Source organism: Ochotona princeps, chromosome 1 (assembly GCF_030435755.1).
Source record: "Ochotona princeps isolate mOchPri1 chromosome 1, mOchPri1.hap1, whole genome shotgun sequence".
In the NCBI taxonomy this organism is placed as follows: Eukaryota; Metazoa; Chordata; class Mammalia; order Lagomorpha; family Ochotonidae; genus Ochotona; species Ochotona princeps.
In genome coordinates, this window is record NC_080832.1 from 6,716,166 (window position 1) to 6,738,874 (window position 22,709).

Sequence of the window (22,709 nt, forward strand, 5' to 3'; positions counted from 1 at the left end):
TTGCAGGAAGAGCATAAGCCAGGTGAGGCACTGTGCTGGGCCCCCAACTTTCCACTTCTGATCCAGTGCCCTGCTAATGAATGGTCTAGGAGAAGCAATGCAAGATGGCCAGAGTGCCTGGCCTTTGCTACTCGTCTGGGAAATGAAAAAGCAGCTCCAGCCCGACCTTCGGCACAGCCCAGCTGACCCCAGTGTATCCTGTGAGGACTGAACCAACACATGAAAGATCGCTCTCTTTCAAATCAATCTATCATTAAAAAGAAAAGTTAAAAACTAAAATTAAAATCTAGGCTTAGGGACTGGCAGGATCCCATAGTGGTGCCAGTGTGTGCCCCCGTAGCTCTACTTCCAAACAAGCTCTGTACTGATGCTGCTTCCTGGCAAGCGGAGCCAGCCTAAGCCGCGGAAGAGCTCAACAAAGATTCTGGTTCCATGCTTTGGCCTGACCCAGCCCTGGTCACTGAGAAGTAAATCAACAGGTGGGCAGTATGTCTCTCAGTCTGTAACTCTGCTTTTCAAATAAAGAATAAATCTTAAAAGCAAATCAAAACAAAAAACAGGTTTAAAAAATAAAGGGTGGTGGTAGGAAACTCACCAAAGGCTTTGACCAGACATTATATATGATCATGATCAAAATTGTCAGGATAGCTAAAAAAACCCTGAGTCACAGTCCAGGATGTCTAGATTATGTGGCTAAGAAGTAGCCTGTGTACACATACATATAATCTGAGCTACAATGCCAGTATTAGGAAATCAGTAAGACAAAAAGAATTCAAGATCCTTCATTGTGAGACACTACATCATCCATCCACACCGCTTCTCTCTGGCATTTGCACTGTGAAGGTAAGACTAAATCTCCGTATAAAAGGTAGACTCGTTAAACGAGCAGGGAGAAAAAAGAACCAGTAACAGGAAGGACTGAAACTACACTGGGAAAGACAGGAGAGGGATGCATGGTGAGCCTTTGTTCTTGAGCAACATGGGATGCTGTCAGGCTAAAAACGTGAAGGTAGAGGCCAGTGCTGGGGAGACCAAAGATCTAGGAAAAGCACTGTGTCCACATGGTGTCTATGGTGACCAGAAATTACGCATCACACTGTAGGGGAGAGTAATGGACATGCGGCAAATGAATAGACAGTACATAACAAGTTAAATTAGCATTCAGATTTTAAAATTGGGGCCCGCTTTGGAGATCTCCCCAATCGAAATGCTGGACTCAGAACCCTAGCCAAGAAAAGACAGAGGACAGAACAAGTCAATCAACCACCTCAGCTGTATGTTGGCAGCGAAATATGGGGCAAATGAAGACCCTATGATGGACTGTGTCAATCAGTGGACAACCTCATCGAGTGAAACTGGCAGTGATTCATAACTGGAGAACTATTAAAACCACTTGAGCAAGGATCTCAGAGCATGCCCCACATCCGGAACTTGGGGTGGGTGGGAAACTGGGTGGGGCTTCTCCCTCAATATCCCCCTTTACCTCAGATACATGATGGAAACAATATGGACATAATACTATTACCCACTTCCTTATACCCCCTGAACCTTTTTTTTTTTTTACCGTAATTAACTATGTAAAGATTGTCAACAAAAATACAATAAAAAAATAATAATAATAAAAAAAAAAATTGGGGCCAGGCGGCATGGCCTAGTGGCTAAAGTCCTTGTCTTGAACACACCGAGATCCCATATGGGCGCCAGTTCTAATCCCGGCTGCTCCACTTCCCATCCAGCTCCCTGCTTGTGGCCTGGGAAAGCAGTTGAGGACAGTCCCAATGCTTTGGGACCCTGCACCCGCGTGGGAGACCTGGAGGAAGTTCCTGGCTCCTGGCTTTGGACCAGCGCAGCACCGGTCTTTGCGGCTCACTTTGGGAGTGAATCATCGGACGGAAGATCTTCCTCTCTCTCTCTCTTCCTCTCTGTATATCTGACTTTATAATGAAAATAAATAAATCTTTAAAAAATAAAAAACAGATTTTAAAATTAAAAGCAAGATTTCAGGGATGAACCAGTGGAAGAAGATTCTGTCTCTGCCTGTCTGCCTTTAAAACCAAAAAAAGGGCCCTGCAGAGCAGCCTAGTGGCTAAAGTCCTCACCTTGAATGCGCCGGAATCCCATATGGGCGTTGGTTCTAATCCTGGCAGCTCCACTTCCCATCCAGCTCCCCGCCTGTGGCTTGGGAAAGCAGTCGAGGACAGCCCAAAGCCTTGGGACCCTGCACTGGCATGGGAGACCCAGAAGAAGCTCCTGGCTTTGGACTGGCACAATTGCGGCCACTTGGGGAGTGAACCAGAGGATGGAAGAGCTTTCTCTCTTTATCTCTGTAAATCTGCCTTTCCAATAAAAAATAAATCTTAAAACAAACAAAAGAACTGGTTAGACTGTGAAAGTAGATAGAGTAGAAATGAATGTTTGAATAATCCAGAAGGTCCTCACAGAAGCTGAAGTTACCATATGATTCTACACAGAGGGCGGAGAGCAGAAGCTAAATGAAGCAGATGGCTTGCCTGGCCAAGAGACAGGGGAAAGCACTGTGTCATCAGTTCTACCCTCAGACTCATCTGAGAAGCACCCAGCACTGCCTGATGCTCAGGCAGCGCGGACACTTGCAGGGGAACTACTCACAGTACACTCCTGCATCTCCTGCTCCTTGGTCGCGAGTCGCATGACAAGGATGTTCTCTCTCCGTGCGGACTCCTGCTGCTGCTGCTTTAGCTTTTCTTCAGACTCCCTTAAGCCAGTTACATCATTTGCTGTGATTGAAATTTAAAAAATTCCAAACCATTACAAACATAAACATCAAAGTGAACCAACAGAAAGTTTAAATTATCTCTGGTAATAATAAGGACAAAAAAAATCTCAAGTTTTGGTTACCATTCTAGATAACAAAGATATTTGTCCCTGACCATGACAGCAATGGTGTTACAGTGTGCCACAACCACCAAACAGTAAACTAAACCTTATTTTCATGCTGCAATATGTCCCCAACAGATAAGAAACCCCAGTATTTCCTAGATATAAAACTCAATGTAAAAATGCCACTAACTGTGTAAGAGGGCAGTATTTTAAGCTTTTATGTTTTGAAAACTGATGTCCATGTAACCGACTTTCTAGGCGAGGGAAGCTATTTCATTTTCTTACACCCAACACTGTCCCTGAACGAGCAGCTTTCCTACGAATAAACTGCTTGAGTAAAGCTACGTTTGCTTTCGTAGAGCAATTATCACGTGTGTGTAATAACCTACAAAGAGACATTTCACAATCCTTGGGAAGATAAAACTCCAACTTACAGTTCAGGTCTGTGTACTTCCCCTCCAAGGCTTGCACATAAGCTTCATACTGTTTCCATCTAGCGCAAAAGTAAGAGCATGTATTAGCTGTTACATCAAAACTACTTTAAAGTTCTACAAAATCACTTATGACAATACTACCAATTCTGCTGGGTGGTTTTAACTGTCAGTCTAGTTCTCTCTCAATTTGCAGGTGACAGGAGATTCAGACAAAGTATTTGCTTCTCTGCACGAGATCCCCGATTCGTGCTGGTCTCACTGGCACTCAAGACAACACCAAGATTACAGACCTACCAAATTATCACAACTTCAAGATACACTTCAAAGGCAGAAAAGAAATGTGCCAAATTCTACATGATGAAGATCCTCATCCTTTTCTTGTTGTTGCTGAAATTACCATGTGACCCTATTAAAAAACTGACATAATAAGTATGCAGTGTGATAATCTGACCGGCAGGATTAGCCTGCATGAATGTCACTTGCTATCACTGAGGGAGGGGACTTTCATCCTTGTATCCCCCTACTCTACATTCTGGGGAGAGGCCATGGCTGGTCTTAGCAAATACTGCACATAAACAAGATTTCCCCAGCAACTTTTAATGGAGAATCTTGCCTTTAATATCCTCTATTCTGCTTTCTTAATATGTACATTTTCTAGTTGCTCTTCAGTTACAGAGTTAACACTTACAAACTGTTCTTTAAAGAGTTTTATTGAGGGCTCAGCATTGTGGCATGAGTGAAGCTGTCACCTGTAATGCCAGCATCACACAAGTGCCAGTTTAAGCCCTGGCTGCTCCACTTGTGATCTACCTCCTTGCTGTTCCTGGGAAAGCAGTGGAAGGTGGCCCAAGTGTTTAGGCTCCTGCACCTATGAGGGAGACCTGCAAGAAGCTCCAGGCTCCTGGCTATGGTCTGGCACAGTTCCGTTGTTGTGGCCATCTGGGGAGTAAACCAGCAGATGGAAGACCTTTTTCTCTTTGTTATTATGTCTTTCAAATAAATAAAATAGAGCTTAAGAAAACCATTTAGGGTCCAGAATGATGGCTCAAATGGCTCATCTTCCTTTAAGTCCTGGCATTTCACATGGGCAACAGTTCAAGTTCCAGCTACTCCATTTCCTATCCATTTCCCTGCTTGGCGCCTGTGAAAGCAGTAGAGGCTGGTCCTGCACCCATGTGGGAGACTGGGAAGAAGCTTCTTGGCTTCAGACGGGCTCATCTTTAACCATTTCTTGCAGGCATTTGGACAGTAAACCAGCAGCTGGAAGATCATTGTCTCTCCTTCTCTCTGTACATCTGCCTTTCCAATATAAATAAATAAACCCTTTTTAAAAAAAGATCTTCCGTCTGATGGTTCACTACCCAAGCGGCCGCAACGGCTGGAGCTGAGCCAACCCGAAGGCAGGAGCTCTTCTGGTGCAGGATCCCTAGGCTTTGGGCAGTCCTCAACTGCTTTCCCAGGCGACAAGCAGGGAACTGGATGGGAAGCAGTGCCACCGGGATTAGAACCAGGGCCCATATGGGATCCCAGCGCATGCAAGGCGTGGACTTCAGCCACTATGCTATCGCACCAGGTCCATAAATAAACCTTTTAAAGAAGGTATCTAAAAGCTCCAAAGTGTAGCAGCCATAACTCTACCTGGCACTTCGATATGGGATGTCAGCTGGTGCAAACAGTAGCCTAACTTGCTACATAATGCCTGAGCCATATTTCATAATCTCTAAAATCAGCTATTTGATAAGCATAAAATCACAATATAATGAGTAAAAAACAATCCTTAAGACGAAATCCATCTATTTCTTTCTTAAAATGTAATTATGCTTTATTAGATATCTGCTCTTACAGATGGTTTTCATTTTATTTTTGAGTAATTTCAAACTACATTCTCCATTCTTATACATGTTTTTATATTTTACATATATTTATCAGATGATCACATTTGTATTTTAATTTTATAGTTTGATAATGTTTGAATCTCATTTGTATTTAGTAACTTTACAATTGATTTAAATACCTATTGCTAAATGTAGGATTCAATCTCTCTTACTAGTCTCTACCTCTATTGCTTTATATTTCTCCCCTTGTCCTGAGACCACCTTTTTCTTTCCTTCCTTATTGCACAGATTTATTTTTATTGGAAAGGCAGATATACAGAAAGAAGGACATACAGAGAGAAATATCTTCTGGCCACTAGTTGATTCCACAAGTGGCCACAATGGCTGGAGCTGAGCTGATCCAAAGCCAGGAGCTTCACGTGGGTCTCCCATGTGGGCGCAGAGTCCCAAGGCCTCGGACCATACTCAACTGCTTTCCAGCCACAAGCAGGGAGCTGGATGGGAAGTGGAGCTGCCAGGATTAGAAGCAGCACTCATATGGGATCCCGGCGCATTCAAGGCGAGGAACCTTAACCATTATGCTATTGTGCCGGGCCCCCCACCTATTTCTCAAAGGAACTATTTTAGAGGAGCAGAAAAACTAAAAGCTGACGCACAAATATCTACATTAAAAGGAGACGAGACCACTTAAATAACTAGCAGTTGCTTTTTAAGTGATTTACTTATTTTTGTTTGAAAAGCAGATGTATAGAAAGACAGATCTTTCATCCACGGGTTCACTCCCAAAATGGCCTTAACAGCAGGAGCTGAACAGATCTGAGGCTGGGAGCTTCTGGGTCTCGCTCACGTGGGAGCAGGGGCCAAAGGACTTGATCCATCCTCAGATGCTTTCCCGTAAACAAGCAGGAAGCTAGATCTGAAGTGGAACAGCCAAAAGCAGAACTGGTAGCCACAGGGGATGCCAACACTGAAGGAGGATTAATCCGCAGAGCAATCCTGTTAAATCACCAAGGGCAATAAACAAAAAAACACCCCCCTGTAGGTTTTAAACAATTCCTTAAAGAAAACATTTAATCTGGCCTCAAATCTATAAACTGTTGATGATTTAGGAACCTTTGAACAAAGTTAGAAAAAATGTCTACAATGATTTTTATTTACACTTATGTTTTTCCTAATTCAAGGCACAGAATGTATAATAGGAATGTATACCACACATATATAAAATCAACATGTGAGGAGTTACCACAATCAAGTGTCTACTTCAACAAGAGTTGACAATGCTTCAGAAACAAAGGATTTACATTTATGTAACAAGATGATAAAGGTGTAAAATAATAAAACAGTTTTATGCCCTAGCATATCACAACATAAAATAAAATAAAGTTCTGCTGAAAATAGAGTGTCTAAGTGATGCCGGGAAGTGATCAGCTTATAAACAGTGAACCATGTCACCTGTTGCTTCCTGTCTCTGTGAACATCCTTTTCTTGTTCTCACTTCCTGACAGGTACTTGCTTCTGCAGATACACCCATGTGGGAGACCCAAAACCTTCTGGCTTTGGATTGACTCAGCACTGGCCACTGACGGGCCTTGCGTGGAATAAACCAATGGATAGAAGAGCTTTGTTGCTCCTTCTCTCTGTAAATCTGTCTTTCCATTAAACATACAGAAAAAAAAAAAAAAAGGAACTTAGGGCAGCCATTTACACAGCAGTCTGCACAGCAGCCACACCTCACACTAGCATGTGTTTGTTCAAGTCCTAGCTTCCCTTCCAGCTGTAGCTTCCTTCAAAGGACAAGCTGGGAGGCCACAGCTAATGGTTCAAGTACATCCTTGGGGCCCTGTCACCCACATGGTAAACTCAGATGAACGTGCAGGCTGTCAGAAGGAGGACCTTTCTCTGTCTCCTCTTCTCCCTGTAGATCTGCCTTTTCAACAAAAATAAATCTTTATGAGAAAAAAAAGCAGTTGGCCAAGGTCATGCTTTGGGAAAAGCATGGCTTCATATTATTCATGAATGTTTCCTCCAGAAGTACAAGCGTATCTCAGAAATCCAATTTTTTTCGGGCCCGGCGGCATGGCCTAGCGGCTAAAGTCCTCGCCTTGAACGCCCCGGGATCCCTTATGGGCGCAGGTTCTAATCCCGGCAGCTCCACTTCCCATCCAGCTCCCTGCTTGTGGCCTGGGAAAGCAGTTGAGGACGGTCCCAATTGGGACACTGCACCCGCATGGGAGACCTGGAAGAGGTTCCAGGTTCCCAGCATCGGATCGGCGCAGCACCGGCCGTTGCGATCACTTTGGGAGTGAATCATCGGACGGAAGATCTTCCTCTCTGTCTCTCCTCCTCTCTGTGTATCTGACTTTGTAATAAAAATAAAATCTTAAAAAAAAAAAAAAAAAGAAATCCAATTTTTTTCAAATGTTAAGCCTGAATAAAAGCCTATGAATGAAGAGTCTCCCAAAAAGTTCATGGAAAATGTACACCAACTTGTTTGTTTCTAAGAAGCTGGGAGAACAGGTAAGGCCTGCCATCCCCAGCTCATCCTGACAGACGCTCACGAGGGCCAGGGACAGGGCTGGGGCTGGGAGCCAGGAAACAGGCCGCAAAAGCTGAGCACCGGAATACGCAGTGTATTTGTTCTAACTGGTAGGACAAATGGTAGCACCCACATATATTCTAAAACTGAAAAGTTCCTGAGAGCAAGGTCTTTTACAAGAGCAAGTTATCCATGAAGTACAGACACTTCCCAAGTATCAACTCTTAATACTCTGTCTCTGCAAAAGAAAGTCGCCACCGTCAGTCCAGAAGCTAGCAGGCTGCTGCTGTTCATGAATACATTCACATTTCCTTAGTGCCTATATAATGAAGAAACAGCCACTAAGAAATCTGCCCCAATAAATAAATAAATAATAATTAAAACAAAACAAAAAGAAACCCATCCTTGACTGCCTTCCCAGGCCACAAGCAGGGAGCTGGGTGGGAAGAGGGGCAGCTGGGACATGAACCAGCGCCCACATGAGACCCTGGCACATGCATGGCAAGGATTTAGTCACACTGAGCCATTGTGCTGGGCCCTAAAACACACAACATTAGGAAGAAAAAAGGGGAAAAAAAAAGCAATCTGTTCCAAAACTGTATCAAATGATGTGACATTAATACTAACGAAAAAACATTTGACATGCCCAATAGTCTCAATATAACACATGGAAATGATTCATTCTGTATGAAAGAGCATTTTACCTTAGAATTAACTCATCCCGTGCCATAACTTTGAAGTCTGTTTCACTCAGTCGAACCTACAAGAAAAGTGAAAACATGAACCGACTGCTCCCCCTGCAGACAAAGCGCAGGCAGAGCAGCTCTGGCCGAGATGGACGCGGCCCAGCACACGCCTCACTCAGCTGAAATCCCGCCTCGGTGCATAAGCGAGCTATGCATAACAGTGAGCATCTTGGTTTGGGAAACACAAACCAACTCCCTCTGGGGCATGCTGGGGATTCAGACAATCTCACACACTGCTGGTAAGAGGTCAACGGCCCTGCCACTAGAAGACTAGTTAGACAGTGACTGTTTAGAACTGCAACTGGGTGAAGTGGAACCCAGTCACTGTACTCTTCAGCATGTATCTGCAATGAAAAGAAACATTAACAGTAGCTTTCTTTTTTTTTTTTTTTAAAGATTTATTTTTATTACAAAGTCAGATATACAGAGGAGGAGAGACAGAGAGGAAGATCTTCCGTCCGATGATTCACTCCCCAAGTGAGCCGCAACAGCCGGTGCTGCGCTGATCCGATGCCAGGAGAGAAACCTCTTCCAGGTCTCCCACGCGGGTGCAGGGTCCCAATGCATTGGGACCGTCCTCAACTGCTTTCCCAGGCCACAAGTAGGGAGCTGGATGGGAAGTGGAGCTGCCGGGATAAGAACCGGCGCCCATAAGGGATCCCGGGGCGTTCAAGGCGAGGACTTTTAGCCGCTAGGCCATGCCGCCGGGCCCAACAGTAGCTGTCTTTTTCATGCCCTCAAACTGTGCCACTTGCACAATAAGATACTAACAACTAAAACCAAAACGGGCTGGGGCTGGCATCATGGCTCAACTGGCTCAACATGGCTCAATCCTCTACATGCAAACTGTTACACCTCATAAAGGGGCAGGGTTTATGTCCTGGCTGCCCCACTTCCCATCCAGCTCCCTGACTGCAGCCTGGGAAAGCAGCAGAGGACGGCCGAGTCCTTGGGTTCCTGCAGCCATGTGGGAGACCTGAGACAACTCCAAAAAGTTCCCGGCTTGGACCAGCCTAGCTCTGGTCAATGCGGCCACTTAGGGAGTGAACCAACAGATGTAAGATCTCTCTGTAACTCTTTCAAATAATTTTTTAAAAGCTGTTTGTTGAGGCTGGCACCATGGCAAAGTCGGTTAAGCCACCACCTGCAACACTGGCACCCCTATGGACACAGGTTCAAAGTCCAGGCTACTATACTTCTGTTCCAGCTCCCCGCTAATGCAGCTGACTATCAGAAGATGGCCCAAGCGTTTGGAGCCCTGCACCCACATGGGAAAAGCGGACAGAGTTCCAGCTCCTGCTTCAGTCTAGCCCAGTATCAGCTGTTAGAGCTGTTTAAAGAGTATACCAGCAGACGGAAGATTTTTTTTTTTCTGTCTCTCTCTCTGTTCTCTGTAACCCTGCAGTCCAAATAAACAACTTGAAAAACAACAACAACAACAACAAAAATCCAGAGGCTGGCATTCTAGCAGTGAGCTAAGCTGTGGCTTACAATGCTCTAATCCTATTTAAAAAATCCAGTATACTTCTCAGTCACTCTACTTCGGGTCCAGCTCCCTGCTAATGTATCCAGGCAGAAGTTGAAGACAGCCAAAGCACATGGGTCCCTGTCACCAGATTAGACTAGGATGGAACTCCTGGATCCTGGAGTGGGCCTGAACCACCAGCCCTGGCCACTGTAGCTGACCAGGGAATGAATCAACACATGGGAAAATATTTCCTTTTCCCTTTCTCAAGCTGATGCTTGCCTTAAAAAATGACCTGAAAGAGTTACACAATAAGAGGAAGACACAGACATACCGTGCTCTTTCATCTACTGGTTTACTCCCTAACTGGACACAATGGCTAAGGTCGGGCCCAGTCAAAGCCAGGAGACCAGAGCTTCTTCCAGGTCACTTGGGTACAGGGGCTCAAGCATTGGGCTATCTTTCACTGCTTTCCCAGGCATGTCAGCAGGGGCTGGATAGGAAGAAGAGCAGCCAAGACTCAAACTGATGCCCCTACGGGATGCTTAGCCCATTACATAATGTTGACTTCCACAGAAAATTTTTCTGTGCAACTATCTGGTCAAGCTGGACTAGCGCCAGTCCACCAGTGGAGTAGCTGATTTTCAAACCAGCATCCATATGGGATGGTGCTGGCCCCACCTGCCACTTAAAAAACAAATACATCTTGAGGAAAACAGTTTCAAGCTGTAATATTAACCACTAACATTGTACTACCCAACAGAATGATGGGCATTAGACCTAAATAGTTAAAAAAAAAAAGGGGGGGTGCAAAGTAATTCTTAATTAGTACAACAGCACAATCAAGAAGTTCAGAAAAAACACCCAGGAATCAGCTATAATCTCTCCTTGAAACCTAGAGAAATGACTTCACAGAAATTCAGGGAACCTCTCCTTTTCTGACATGTGTACCCACAACTGGGAATATTGCTATTACAAAGGGTGAGAGTTACCTGAAAACACAGAACATCTCAGATAACAGCATCTACCAGCCTGCACAGCCCCAGGGTTATCACTGTCATAAAGGCAGGAGGATGCAATAGCAACAAACAGCCCCTCACCATCATGGAACACATGCTTGGAAACGACTGAAAACAAGACAACACATACCTTTTTGGGAAGGGGTTCTTCGTTGGTCATCTTGAATCCTTAAAAAAAGAGAGAGAGAGAGAAAAGATTGGAAAAGAAGTTACTGGTTTTCTTCCAGGTAAGATACAAAGAAAAGTTACTGGCTCTTTTAAATCTTCTTGTTGTCAGAGTAAGTTACAATCCAATCATAAGATTACCTTTACTTTAACTTTTAATTTCAGAGTAGTTTTAATCAGCACAAAAGGTACATTAGCGTTCCCACACTCTCCAGTCACCTTTCCCTTTGATAACAGCACCTAACGTATTCAGTAAATTTTAAAACCCCCTTGTTAAGAATCCGAGTCCCTCTGATGCTGCCATAAAGGGCCAAGAGAAACGCAACTTTCCATTTCAATCTTACAGCTCTCCCATGAAAGAAATCTTGCTTTCAAAGTGGTAACTCAGTACAACAGTCAGACACTGGGCTTGGGGAGTTCCTAGGCATGCTGTTAGGGTAGTACCAGTTTCTAAGCCTTCATTTTATAGTAGTGTTGTACCAACAAGGTAGAATTTATCATATCGATGGCAATTCACTACGCTTCAGCAGTTTTATATATATATATATATATATCTATACACACACACACACCACACCATAATAAAAAACATTTCTCTGGGGCAGGCATTGTGGCAATGAGACATCAACATGGCATACTGTGGTGGCTCATTTGAGTTCTAGCTCTTTCAGTTCCAATTTAGTGTCTGTTAGGACATCCCGGGGACAGTGGAGGATGCTCCAGTAATTGAGTTGCTGCTGCCCACTGGGTACCAGGGAGTTCTGCGCTCTGGCGTTCGCCGAGCCAGCCTGAGCTGCTAGAAGTCTGCAGAGTGAGTCAGTGGATGAAAGTTCCATCTCTGCTGCTGTCTTAAACAGACAAACAAACAAACCCCAAAGCTCTAGCTGCTGCGGCCGCTTGGGGAGTGAACCATCAGATGGAAGATTTTCCTCTCTGTCACTCCTCCTATCTGCCTTTCCAATTAAAAAAAAAGTCTTTTAAAAAAGTTTTTGGGTGGATGTGAATTAAAGTGGTATTCAGAGAACTTTTCTTTGAGACAGTGAGCTCTCCTGCCCGTACTCCCTCAACAGCCAGGACTTGGGTGGGCTAATCTGGGAACTGAGACTCAATGCAGGGTTCCCAGCTGGGTGGCACGACACAGCGGCCTGGGCTACCCTGCTGCCTCCCGGGATTAACAGAAAGTTGGAACAAGGAGTTGGGGCTGGTAACAAACCCCAGGCTCTCCAACATGGGATGCAGGTGACTTCACTAAACACGATCCCCAAAATAACCTTCTGAAATCTAAGTCAGGGATAAATACAGGATTTGTGCAACGCTTACATTTTCACAAATGAGTTCTTAACAGTCACGGGTCATTCTATGTATATGTATTCAATTTAGGAATTAAGAGCCTGAGAAAAATCTTAAATTGATGAAAAGTCCATCTTTCTTTGATAAGCCACACAATTAAATTCACTAAGGTAAAGGCAAATTAGAACGGAGTCGGCCTGGTGCAATGACTCCATTGACTAATCCTCCCAAACCCTTCAAGCACTCAGATCCCATATGGGTGCCAGTTTGTGTGGCAGCAGCTCTGCTTCCATCCAGCTCCCTGCTTGTGGCCTGGGAAAGCAGTAGAGGATGGTCCAAAGCCTTGGGACCCTGCACTTGGTGGGAGGCCCGGAAGAAGCTCCTGGCTTCAGACTGGCTCAGCTATAGTCATTGTGGCCATCAGGGGATGGCCAACTCTCCACACTTGTATTATTGTTAACTGTGATCCTCAGCAAGTTACTTAACTCTCTGTGCTACAGTTTCCAAATTTTGTCCAACAAATGGAAATCTCTGTATCTCATCTCTCTGCAGATGACCTTTCTTTTTGTTTAAGATTTATTTTTATTACAAAGTCAGATATACAGAGAGGAGGAGAGACAGAGAGGAAGATCTTTCATCTGATGATTCACTCCCCAAGTGACCGTAACGGCCGGTGCTGTGCTGATCTGAAGCCAGGAACCAGGAACCTCTTCCAGGTCTCCCACGCGGGTGCAGTGTCCCAATGCATTGGGCCGTCCTCGACTGCTTTCCCAGGCCACAAGCAGGGAGCTGGATGGGAAGTGGAGCTGCCGGGATTAGAACCGGCGCCCATATGGGATCCCGGGGCGTTCAAGGCGAGGACTTTTAGCCACTAGGCCACGCCGCCGGGCCCTGCAGATGACCTTTCTAAGAAAAATAATAATAATAAAAAAGTAAGCTGGAAACTTAAAAACATTAACATATAACATTCAACTACTCAATCAAAACAGAACCTAATCCTCAATTTTTACATTTACATTGCTTGGATTGGCTAAAAGAATTATTAATCCCCAAGGCAACTTTTACATCTATAGTCATTTCTAGATTCATAGCAGACACACACTCCGCAGTCTTAAACTAATCTTCCACTGGAAAGAAGGAACGATACAACATCACTAAAAAGAAACATCCGAAAGGTAGAGGGAAGGAGGGAAAGACAGAATTGATCTTGCATCCAAGGCCTCATACCTCAAACGGTTGCAAATGCTGGGTCTGTGGTAGGACAAGGTCAACCATCAGGAACTCTGTTCCTGTCTTGCACATGGGTGGGCAGGGGCCCCAAGCACCTGGGCCATCTTCTACTTTGTTCAGAACATGAGCCAAGAGCGGGACTGCAAGTGCACAAGCTGAGATTCACATGTGGCGGTCTAACCGCTGCACCATGTCACCCCTGCAACAGCACTGGCAGTCACCAGATCTGAATCTTAAAGGTGCCCACGCACTCTCTTGCTACTTATGAGAAATAACTTTTGAAAATCAAAGTTAATCTCCATTTTCCAGGATGCAAATGTGACTCATTTGGTGATCAGGTCAGCTTAAAAAATGAATGAATAAATTGGAGGTTTGGGTCCTAAACCCAGTGCCTCTCAAAAGCTGCTTACTAATCAAGATGGGTAATTCTGCTTTCCCTCCTCAACCATGTGAAATCTGAGTGGCTGAGATGCTGGGACATGCATAGCTCTGTCACAAAGCCTGGGTCTGAGAACCAGCTCTGTTCCAGCTCCAGCTGATACGGCTGAAGAAGGTGAGAGACCCAGCCCTGGCTGTTGTGGTCATTTGGAGGGATTCAATGGATGGACAATCTCTTTCTGCCTTTAAAATTAAAAATAAATATACTTTGGGCCTGGCACGATAGTGCAATGGTTAAAGTCCTCGCCTTGCACACACCTGGATCCTATATGGGCGCCGGTTCTAATCCCGGCAGCTCCACTTCCCATCCAGTTCCATGCTTGTGGCCTGGGAAAGCAGTCGAGGAAGGCCCAAAGCCTGGGAGATTCGGAAGAGCTCCTGGCTCTTGGCTTCAGATCGGGTCAGCTCCCGCCATTGTGGTCACTTGGGGAGTGAATCATCAGACGGAAGATCTTCCTCTCTGTCTCTACTCCTCTCTGTATATGCGCCTTTCCAATGAAAATAAATAAATCTTCAAAATATATACTTTAAAAAATAAATAATGGAGATTAAAAAAATAAAATAAAAATTGGCTAGTCTGGCTACCTTAAAGCACAATTTAAAATGACTGGTTTTTAAACTACATCAAAGTTTCAATTATTTATGTAGATCATCCAGATGATACTCCTCAAATTCAGAACATCAGATCCACCCTCGATGCCTTAACGTCTCCCCAGCATCCCATACCCAGCAGCATCATGGCACTTTACTAGGCAACTCAGCCCTGTACTAAGGGCCTGTGCTCTACAGAAAGGACCCAGCCAATCACCCCATACAGTCAGAGAACCACCTATTCTCCACACTTGTATTAGCCTTAACTGTGATCCTGAGTAAGTTACTTAACTGGGCTACCGTTTCCAAATTTTACAAAATGATACCGATTTTGCAAGCGCTGTTTTCTAAATGCATTCATCATTATTTTAAAAAAAAGCCATATAAACAAGGGTTTTCCAAATATGAATACAAGGCAACTTAACCATTCCTGGGTACATTCCACCCAGTACATCTTAAAAGACACTGATTTACAGCGTTTAGCACCTTTACAGCTTGATGAAATCACCTTACTACTCTATTATGGGAATATTGGAAAGTTTTTCAACAAGCTTGGTGATGACAAGAAATGAGGTAGGAATATAAGAAACAGAGTAAAAACAAAAATAAAACCACAATACAATCCATCAACATAAAGTTTTGAAAAATAAGACGCAAGTAATGCAAGTACATTGTAAACACTAAGATCGCTAAAAACAAAATTTTTAAGACAATTCTGTACCCTATACATCTGAAACCAGTTGTACGTACTCAACAAATCCAACTGTCGGAACTCCCAACACACCCAAGGACACGCTTCCACCTCACATCCACCTGCTAGTTTGGACAGACACACTGAAACAAGCAAGGTGGATACTACGAAGATCTATACATCCTGAGGGCTACGTAAAAGCAGTGGTACCCGGGTCACATTACTCTTACTGCTCTCACCCTTCAGGACTTCAGTATTTTTGGTAATTTGCCAAGTTCTGTCACTGAAAAGCGTGCGAAAATCCCGATGGATCCTCAGCTGTCTCGCTGAGGATACTGGAAGAGGTCACAGCACGTTAGAAACAAGGTATCCTCAACCTTATCGCGGGCCACCCGGTGCACTGCCATCCAGCTCTCTCCAACTGGCCTCATCTGCAGCTCCGGATCGAATGAAATTAACGGCAGTCATACCGAAAAGGCTTTCCCATTTCGTTTTTACCAGGAGTCCCCTGGCCCTACAGCATGTTCTTACCCAGCACACAAAATCGCTAAACCAAAAAAAGCGAATCTAACTTGCGGTGACTTTCACTTGCATTGCAACGGAGTTCACCACGTGAGAAGCGACAGGGAAAGTGGGCAGAAAAGGGACAGACACAAGGCACCGCTGTCGTACGCCCACCGATCAAGTTTGGCACCGGGCACGAGCCCTTTTCCCTCTCTCCTTCCCATGTTACTGCCTCGGCCAGCCAAGCCCTTAGACGCCGTCCTTTGGGAATTCACTCTCGCAACCCTGGCTGGGACCCGCGTGGGGGGCCATGGCGACAGCCGCGCGGCCCGGGGAGCATCCCGGTCCTCGCAGGACGCACGCCCTCCGTTCTACCATAGAAGGCCCACGGAGGACGCGCCGCGAAGAACCGGGCCAAGCTAACCGCTTCTCCCTAGCCCACGCGCCGGGTGCACGGGAGCCGCAGGCCGGGAAGGACGCGCACCACCCGGCAGTCCCGAGAGGCCGGCCCGGGGCCTCCGAAGCGCCCGCCGCCACCTCCGGGCCCGAGGAAGACGGCCTCGGGGCGGCGGAAGCGTCCCGGCCGGCGGGAGCAGGAAGCGGCTGCCGGGAGGCCGGCGCGGGCCCTCGGGCTCTCCCCGCCGCTCCGGGGCTCGACCGCGGAGGGTCCCGCCGGCCGCCCGCACCTACCTCTCCAGGCCGCGGCCGCGCGGGCGCCGCCAGTCGCATAGACCGAGGCCTCGCCGCCGCGCTCCTCCTCCCGCCACGGCCCCGCGCGCCCCTTTATTTGCGGGTCTCGCTGCCACAAAATGGCGCTGAGGGAGGAAACCAGGTCCGGGCGCCCGGGCCGGCCCCGCCCCGCCCCGCCCCGCCGCCGGCCTCCCCGCTCCGCCATGTTCGCGGCTGGCCGGCTCACCGTGGAGGCGCCTCCCGGGCGCGGCCGCCGGGCCCCGCCGCAGCACCGCAGCCGACCAGAGAGCGGGCCGCCGGCCTCGCCCGACCGGGGCCCTCGCGCCGTGATGGAGCGACGGCCTCCCTGGGGGACGCTCCGGCCGCACCGCAGCCTCCCACGCCGAGGTCGGGCGCGAGCCCCGCCGCCGCCCCCCGCCGGGGCTCCGCTGGCTCGGGGTGTCGGGCCGCTGGAGAGAGAGGGGCGGCGGAGGTCAGCAGCGGGGCATCTCGGGAAGGCGGCCGCCGCTGGACGCGCTCGCAGGGGCCACGGGCGGCGGCGCGGCCCGGGGCGGAGGGATCCGCGCGGCGGCGGCGCGTGATTGGCTGCGCGGGCCTCGCTGCTTCCGCGCGCCCCCGGGACGGCGCGTGTGGGTGTCGCGGGGCCCGAACCCCGGCGGCCTGTCTGTAGGTTCGCAGAGCTGGGGCGCCGCTCTGCCTCAGCGAGAGCCGAGGGCCGAAAGTTCGCTGCGGCACGGGGAGCGCGTGCGCCTGCCTGGCCCGAGTCGGCGGCCCCGCGGCTCCCTCGGCCGGTTCCACAGCGGTAGCCTGCAAGTCCGCGAGGAGTGCCCGTCTGCCCTGCGCACCGCTGAGGAGCCGCTCGAGCCCGGCCGGCCGAACCTGAGGAGAGTTCCTAGGGACGAGGTGGACGTGGGGTTCTGCCCCAGAGAGTTAGCTCGGGCGCAGCAAGCCTTGGGAACTGCAAGAGGGAAAGGGGTCCGAGAGGGAACACCGCGGTGGAGGGCGCTGGGACCGGGAGCGTCGCCCCAGTGCCTCCCGCCAGGGGAAGCCGCGTGCGCGGGTGGATCGCTGCCCTGCCGCTCGAACTAGCGAAAGGGTGCAGACAGGGCGGCTGTCCGCTGATGGGAAACTGGATGTGGTGCAACGGTGAAGAGGGCAGCCGCAGCCACGCCTGAGGAAATAGTTGATGTGGCTTTGTAACGAGTCCCAGGTGACGTTAGGTGACAACAGCGAAATTATCTAGCCGCCTACGACCAGATGGGGGGACAGGAAAGAGATCGGCTAGAGCAGCAGGTGGTGGGACAAGATGGAAGGGAAAGAGGTAAGTAAAAAGGGAAACAAAACCCAAACTGGGAAGCGAATTGCAACAAGTGGACTTTAAGCCAAATTGGTAACAACTAAGATTTACACGGAAGGATTTTTCCCTGGGGCTTTTTTAGGGAACTGTACTCAAGTATCCATGGTAACATGCAGCCTGAACTTTTGAAACTGTTGTAGGATAATGCAAGTATGATAATGCTATTATCTATGGAGATTCGTGCGACAAAATGAGGTACAAGATCAGAGAAGTTTGGGAAAATTTTTGAATTGGAAATACATTTGAATACATGATATTTTGAAAAAATGGTTATATATTTGGAAGGCAGAAAGGGCTTCCATGCAGCACCTTACTCCCCAGATGGCTGCAGAGGCCTTGGCTGGACCAAGCAGAGCCTCCCTTGAGAGATGGCTGAGCCTTTGTACGTACGGTCTTTCATTGCGTTCCCTGAGTACTTGGCAGGCAGCTGGGTCAGAAGTGGAGCAGCCAGAACTTGACCTGGCACCCATATGGGATGCTGGCATCTCGGGCAGCAGCAGCTTAATTCACTGTGCTACAGGCGCTTGAATGCATGATAGCCACAGTAAATGTCCCGGTTGCCCTCAAAGGGCCTAGACCTGAAACAGTGACCAGTTGTCCTTGTTTGACAAGGACGCAGAGGTTAAAGCTTCAAAAGGATGGGTGGTTACAGCCGACGGGGATCCAGACCTTGTTTCTGAATTTCATTGCCCGCTGGAAAGATGCAAAGTTCCATGGAAAATTGGCCAGGGGTGTGTGTGTGTGCCCGAATGCAAAAGAAGGGCTTAGAATAAGGAGGTGGCGTGCACAGGATTTAGGCCTGGAGGAGAAACTTCCCTAGTGATGACCACCGTCTCAGCAGAGCAGTCAGAAAGAACAGCACTGGGGGTGAGCAAGCGTCACAGTTACAACTCAGCCTGTGCCGCTGAAACGGATACAGTTTATTGCATGCATGTAAATTGCAACTCAGGTGGGTGTGCACGCAGTCAAGCCACATGTAAAGAACCCAGGCGGTTTGGCAGACTCAGGGCCAGCGGGGAGGGGACTCCAGGTGTGCCCTGAATGGAGGCTGTTGACTCGGGCAAGCTGGACTTCCTGTGTGATTGGTTTGGGGTGCATCTTGTACTCTGTGTGACTGGTCTAGAGTTGGAAGTGGGGTGAGGATGAGGGAAGATATCTATCAGCTGATGTAAGTTACTGTTCAGCTTCCTGAATTACTGCTAGAATTAGTAGTCTGACTTCTGGCAGGTTGGCTTCCTCGGCTGGGTTTTGTTGATATTGTTGATAAGGGATTGGTTTCTTGGGTCAGTTGCAAGTTAGGATCAGAATTCTGTTTTACACAATATGTAATTAGGCCGTTGTTCATTAGATAGTTTCTCAAAAGTAAATTTTACGGGTCAGTGTGGTATAGTAGGTTAAGCTGCTCTCTGCAACACTGGCATCTCATATGGGCCCCAGCTTGAGTCTTGGCTGCACCACTTCCTGTCCAACTCCCTGCCTGGTGCACATAGGAGAGCCAAGTGTTCTGGCCCCTGTGCCCTGTCGGGAGACCTGAAGGAAGTCCTAGGCTCCTGACCTCAACCTGACATAGCCCTAACCACTGCAGCCATTTGGGGGAATGGCCAGCGAATGGAAGATCTCTCTCTGTGTCCTCCTCTCTGTGTAACTGCCTTTAAGTATACAAGTAGATCTTTTATTTTTTAAGTACACATTTTTAAAGATAGGAACAGACCATATACAGGTTAATTTTGGCATCAAAAAATGTCTATATGGCCCAGCACAGTAGCCTGGTGGCTAAAATATTCACCTTGCCTGTGCCAGGATCCCATATAGGCACTGGTTCATATCCCGGCGGCTCCACTTCCCATCCAGCTCCCAGCCTGTGGCCTGGGAAAGCAGTCAAGGATGGTCCAAAGCGTTGGGACCCTGCCTTTGGACCGTGTACCAGCGTGAGACCCCAAAGACGCTCCTGGCTCTTAGCTCAGTTCTAGCCATTGCTGCTGCTTAGGGAGTGGACCAGTGGATAGAAGATTTTTTTCTCTGTATCCTTCTCTGTAAAAAATCTGCCCTTCCAATAAAAATAATTTTTAAAAAAAGTTTTAATATGTATGACTGTGTAGTTATATTTGAAAAGAAAATGAAGCAGGGTGTAGGAGGACATTGTGACCATAGAAGGTCAGTGAGCACAGGATTACAGTTGGTTGGGTAATATTTGGAGGAGAATAACCAAATGGCTACCTTTTGTATACCTTATTGGGTATCATTTGCATAAGAACAGTTGAGTGGAGAGTATGTATATGAGAACGCCTGGTGGAATATACAAGACAAAAGAGTTCCAAACAAAAGCATTGATGGTTTTGTTGATGAGCTCAATACTTCCTCCCTTATCCTGTATGGCCCTCAGTGTATAAAGTCTGATGCTACTAATAAACTACGGCTTTTGACCATCAGTCAGGGTCCACGTGTGTTATTATCGGCTCCATGCACCAAGTCCATCGCTGCGGGACAGCGACACGGGAAGTTGTCGTCTTAGAGGTGACTGTTACGGGTGCACTGGCATTGTAGCACTGCAGGTTAGGCTGTCGCCTGTGTTGCCAGTAGCCCATGTGATGCCATTCCCAGTGCCAGCTGCTCTCCTTCCTGTCCGGCTCCCTGCGGATGGGCCTCGGAAAGCAATGGAAGAAGACCCGAGTGTCTGGGCTCCTGCTACCCATGGGAAACCCACACAGGGTTCCAGGCTCATCGAGTTGTCCTTGCCAGGCCCTCATTATCACAGCCATGTGGGAAGTCAATCTGCAAATAGAAAATCTGGCTTGCTCTCAAACTGCTTTTCAAACAAGCAAGTCCATATTTTTTGAAAATGGAAAAAAAATTGTTTTACCAGTATTATTACTTTGAAAATTAGTTATTACATGAAAAATAGCCCTTTTTAAAAAGATCTATTTATTTTTATTGGAAAGGCAGGTATACAGAAAAGGAGAGACAGAGAGGAAGATCTGTCCACTGACTCCCCAAGTGGCCACAACGGCCGGAGCTGAGACAATTCAAAGCCAAGAGCCAGGAGCTTCTTGCTTCGATTCTTTTCTTTTTCTTTCTTTTTTTAAGATTTATTTATTTTTATTGGAAAGGCTGATATACAGAGAGGAGGAGAGACAGAGAGGAAGATCTTCTGTCTGATGGTTCACTCGCTAAGCGGCCACAATGGCTGAAGCTCAGTGAATCCAAACCTAGGAGCCAGGTGCCTGGAGCCTCCTCTGGGTCTCCCATGCAGGTGCAGGAACCCAAGGCTTTGGGCCATCCTCGACTGCATTCCCAGGCCACAGGCAGGGAGTTGGATGGGAAGCAGGGCAGAGGAAGACCCCAAAATCCTCACCTTGAACATGCCAGGATCCCATATGAGTGCCGGTTCTAATCCTGGCAGCCCTGCTTCCCATCCAGCTCCCTGCTTGTGGCCTGGGAAAGCAGTTGAAGACGGCCCAAGCCTTGGGACCCTGCACCCGCGTGGGAGACCTGGAAGAAGCTCCTGGCTAGTGCCTTCAGATTGGCTCAACACCGGCCGTTGCAGCTGCCAGGGGAGTGAATCACCAGACAGAAGATCTTCCTCTATATCTGACTTTGCAATAAAAATGAAGTAAATCTTAAAAAAAAAAAAAAGTGGGTTAACCCCAGTTGACAAGGGAAATCCCATCTTTACAATAGAGTGGCAAGGAATAGGTGACAAAATTTGAAAGCCATTAACACAAAACATGGTGAATCATTGATTCCGGCAAGGATTATCAATGAACTTTAAACGCTTTAAATGAAAGATGATTGAGACAGATGTGTGCTGCTGAAGTGTGGCTCTGCAGGCCACTCCACCACGTGGAATTGGGAGAACATACCTTAGTCGTGGAGCCACCTGGTAGCTACCTCTGGACTGACACATCAAGCTTGGGATCCACAGTGGCAGTATAACCTCCAACCTACCGAAAACACAGGAGGAAGGGTTAGAGTAAAACATCTAACAAGGTGACGAAACCAACTCTCCGAAACCAAACAGAGCTTCGCGACTTAAGCAGTGTTTATCTGAACAGGTGAATTAGAGCTGCCAGTCTCTCAGTATCAACATCTAGCCAGCTTCAAGCTTTGAAACCAAGGCCAAGGTAGGATGAAAGTTGCATGCCACTGTGTTAACCAGCACATACTGACTTGAACTGATGCTGAGTCCATGGGCTACTTTTTTTCCCATAAGCCTACAATTTATCCTGTAATTATTATTTCTACTATTTTGATTTTAGAACCAAAATATGCACTGAAAGCTGTGCTTGTCCATTCAGCCTGCTTTAATGAGGTACCACTGATTTGATTATAAATGACAGAAATTTGTTTCTCATGGTTCTTGAGGCTGAGGTCTGAGAACAGTCTACACGGTAAGGTTCTGGTGAGGGCTGTGTTCCACGTTGCAGACCACTGACTTCTCAAATGGTCATGTGGCAGGAGGAGGGGGGAGCACTTGTAGGTTCCTTTTCATTGGGGAGACTAGTAGAATTCATGACAGTTCTCCCCTAATGACCTGGGGGCTAATATTTCAATGTGGGGATCCCAGGTGCACACCAACATGCAGTCTATTGCAGAACAACAGAAATGAAAATGTTTGCAAGAAGGATAATGTTTATTATTGATGCTCAAGCATTCCAAGGAATCCTTCCACTGGGCGACCAGGGGCCTTCCTGCCACTGGCTTCAGGGGGCCTGGGGGCTGGCAGAGAACAGCAGGTCTGGGAACTCTCGCATGGTGGAACCCAGGCAGGTTATGGAGAAGAAGGTCTGTTAGGACCCCAGACTGGCGTATTGGCATGCTCTGCTGGTAGAATGGACCTGGGGACTCCGTAACGTGCTTGC

General features: G+C 47.4%; 1 protein-coding gene across 3 annotated transcripts in view; it reads right to left on the minus strand.

The window, feature by feature from the left end:
• Nucleotides 1-16,917, minus strand: part of WTAP (WT1 associated protein) — a 29,964-nt gene extending 13,047 nt beyond the window's left edge. The window contains exons 1-5 of one of the 3 annotated variants that reach the window (XM_058660796.1): nucleotides 16,720-16,917; nucleotides 11,025-11,062; nucleotides 8,369-8,424; nucleotides 3,294-3,352; nucleotides 2,629-2,756 (exon numbers count right to left, since the gene is read on the minus strand). In XM_058660796.1, coding sequence (XP_058516779.1) covers nucleotides 2,629-2,756; nucleotides 3,294-3,352; nucleotides 8,369-8,424; nucleotides 11,025-11,054 — 273 coding nt within the window. In that variant the 5' untranslated portion in view covers nucleotides 11,055-11,062; nucleotides 16,720-16,917. Of the gene's footprint in view, nucleotides 1-2,628; nucleotides 2,757-3,293; nucleotides 3,353-8,368; nucleotides 8,425-11,024; nucleotides 11,063-16,493; nucleotides 16,669-16,719 lie in introns of those variants that run through there. The other 2 variants (XM_058660754.1, XM_058660843.1) reach the window with 2 other exon arrangements.
• Between the last annotated feature and the right edge of the window lie 5,792 nt (nucleotides 16,918-22,709).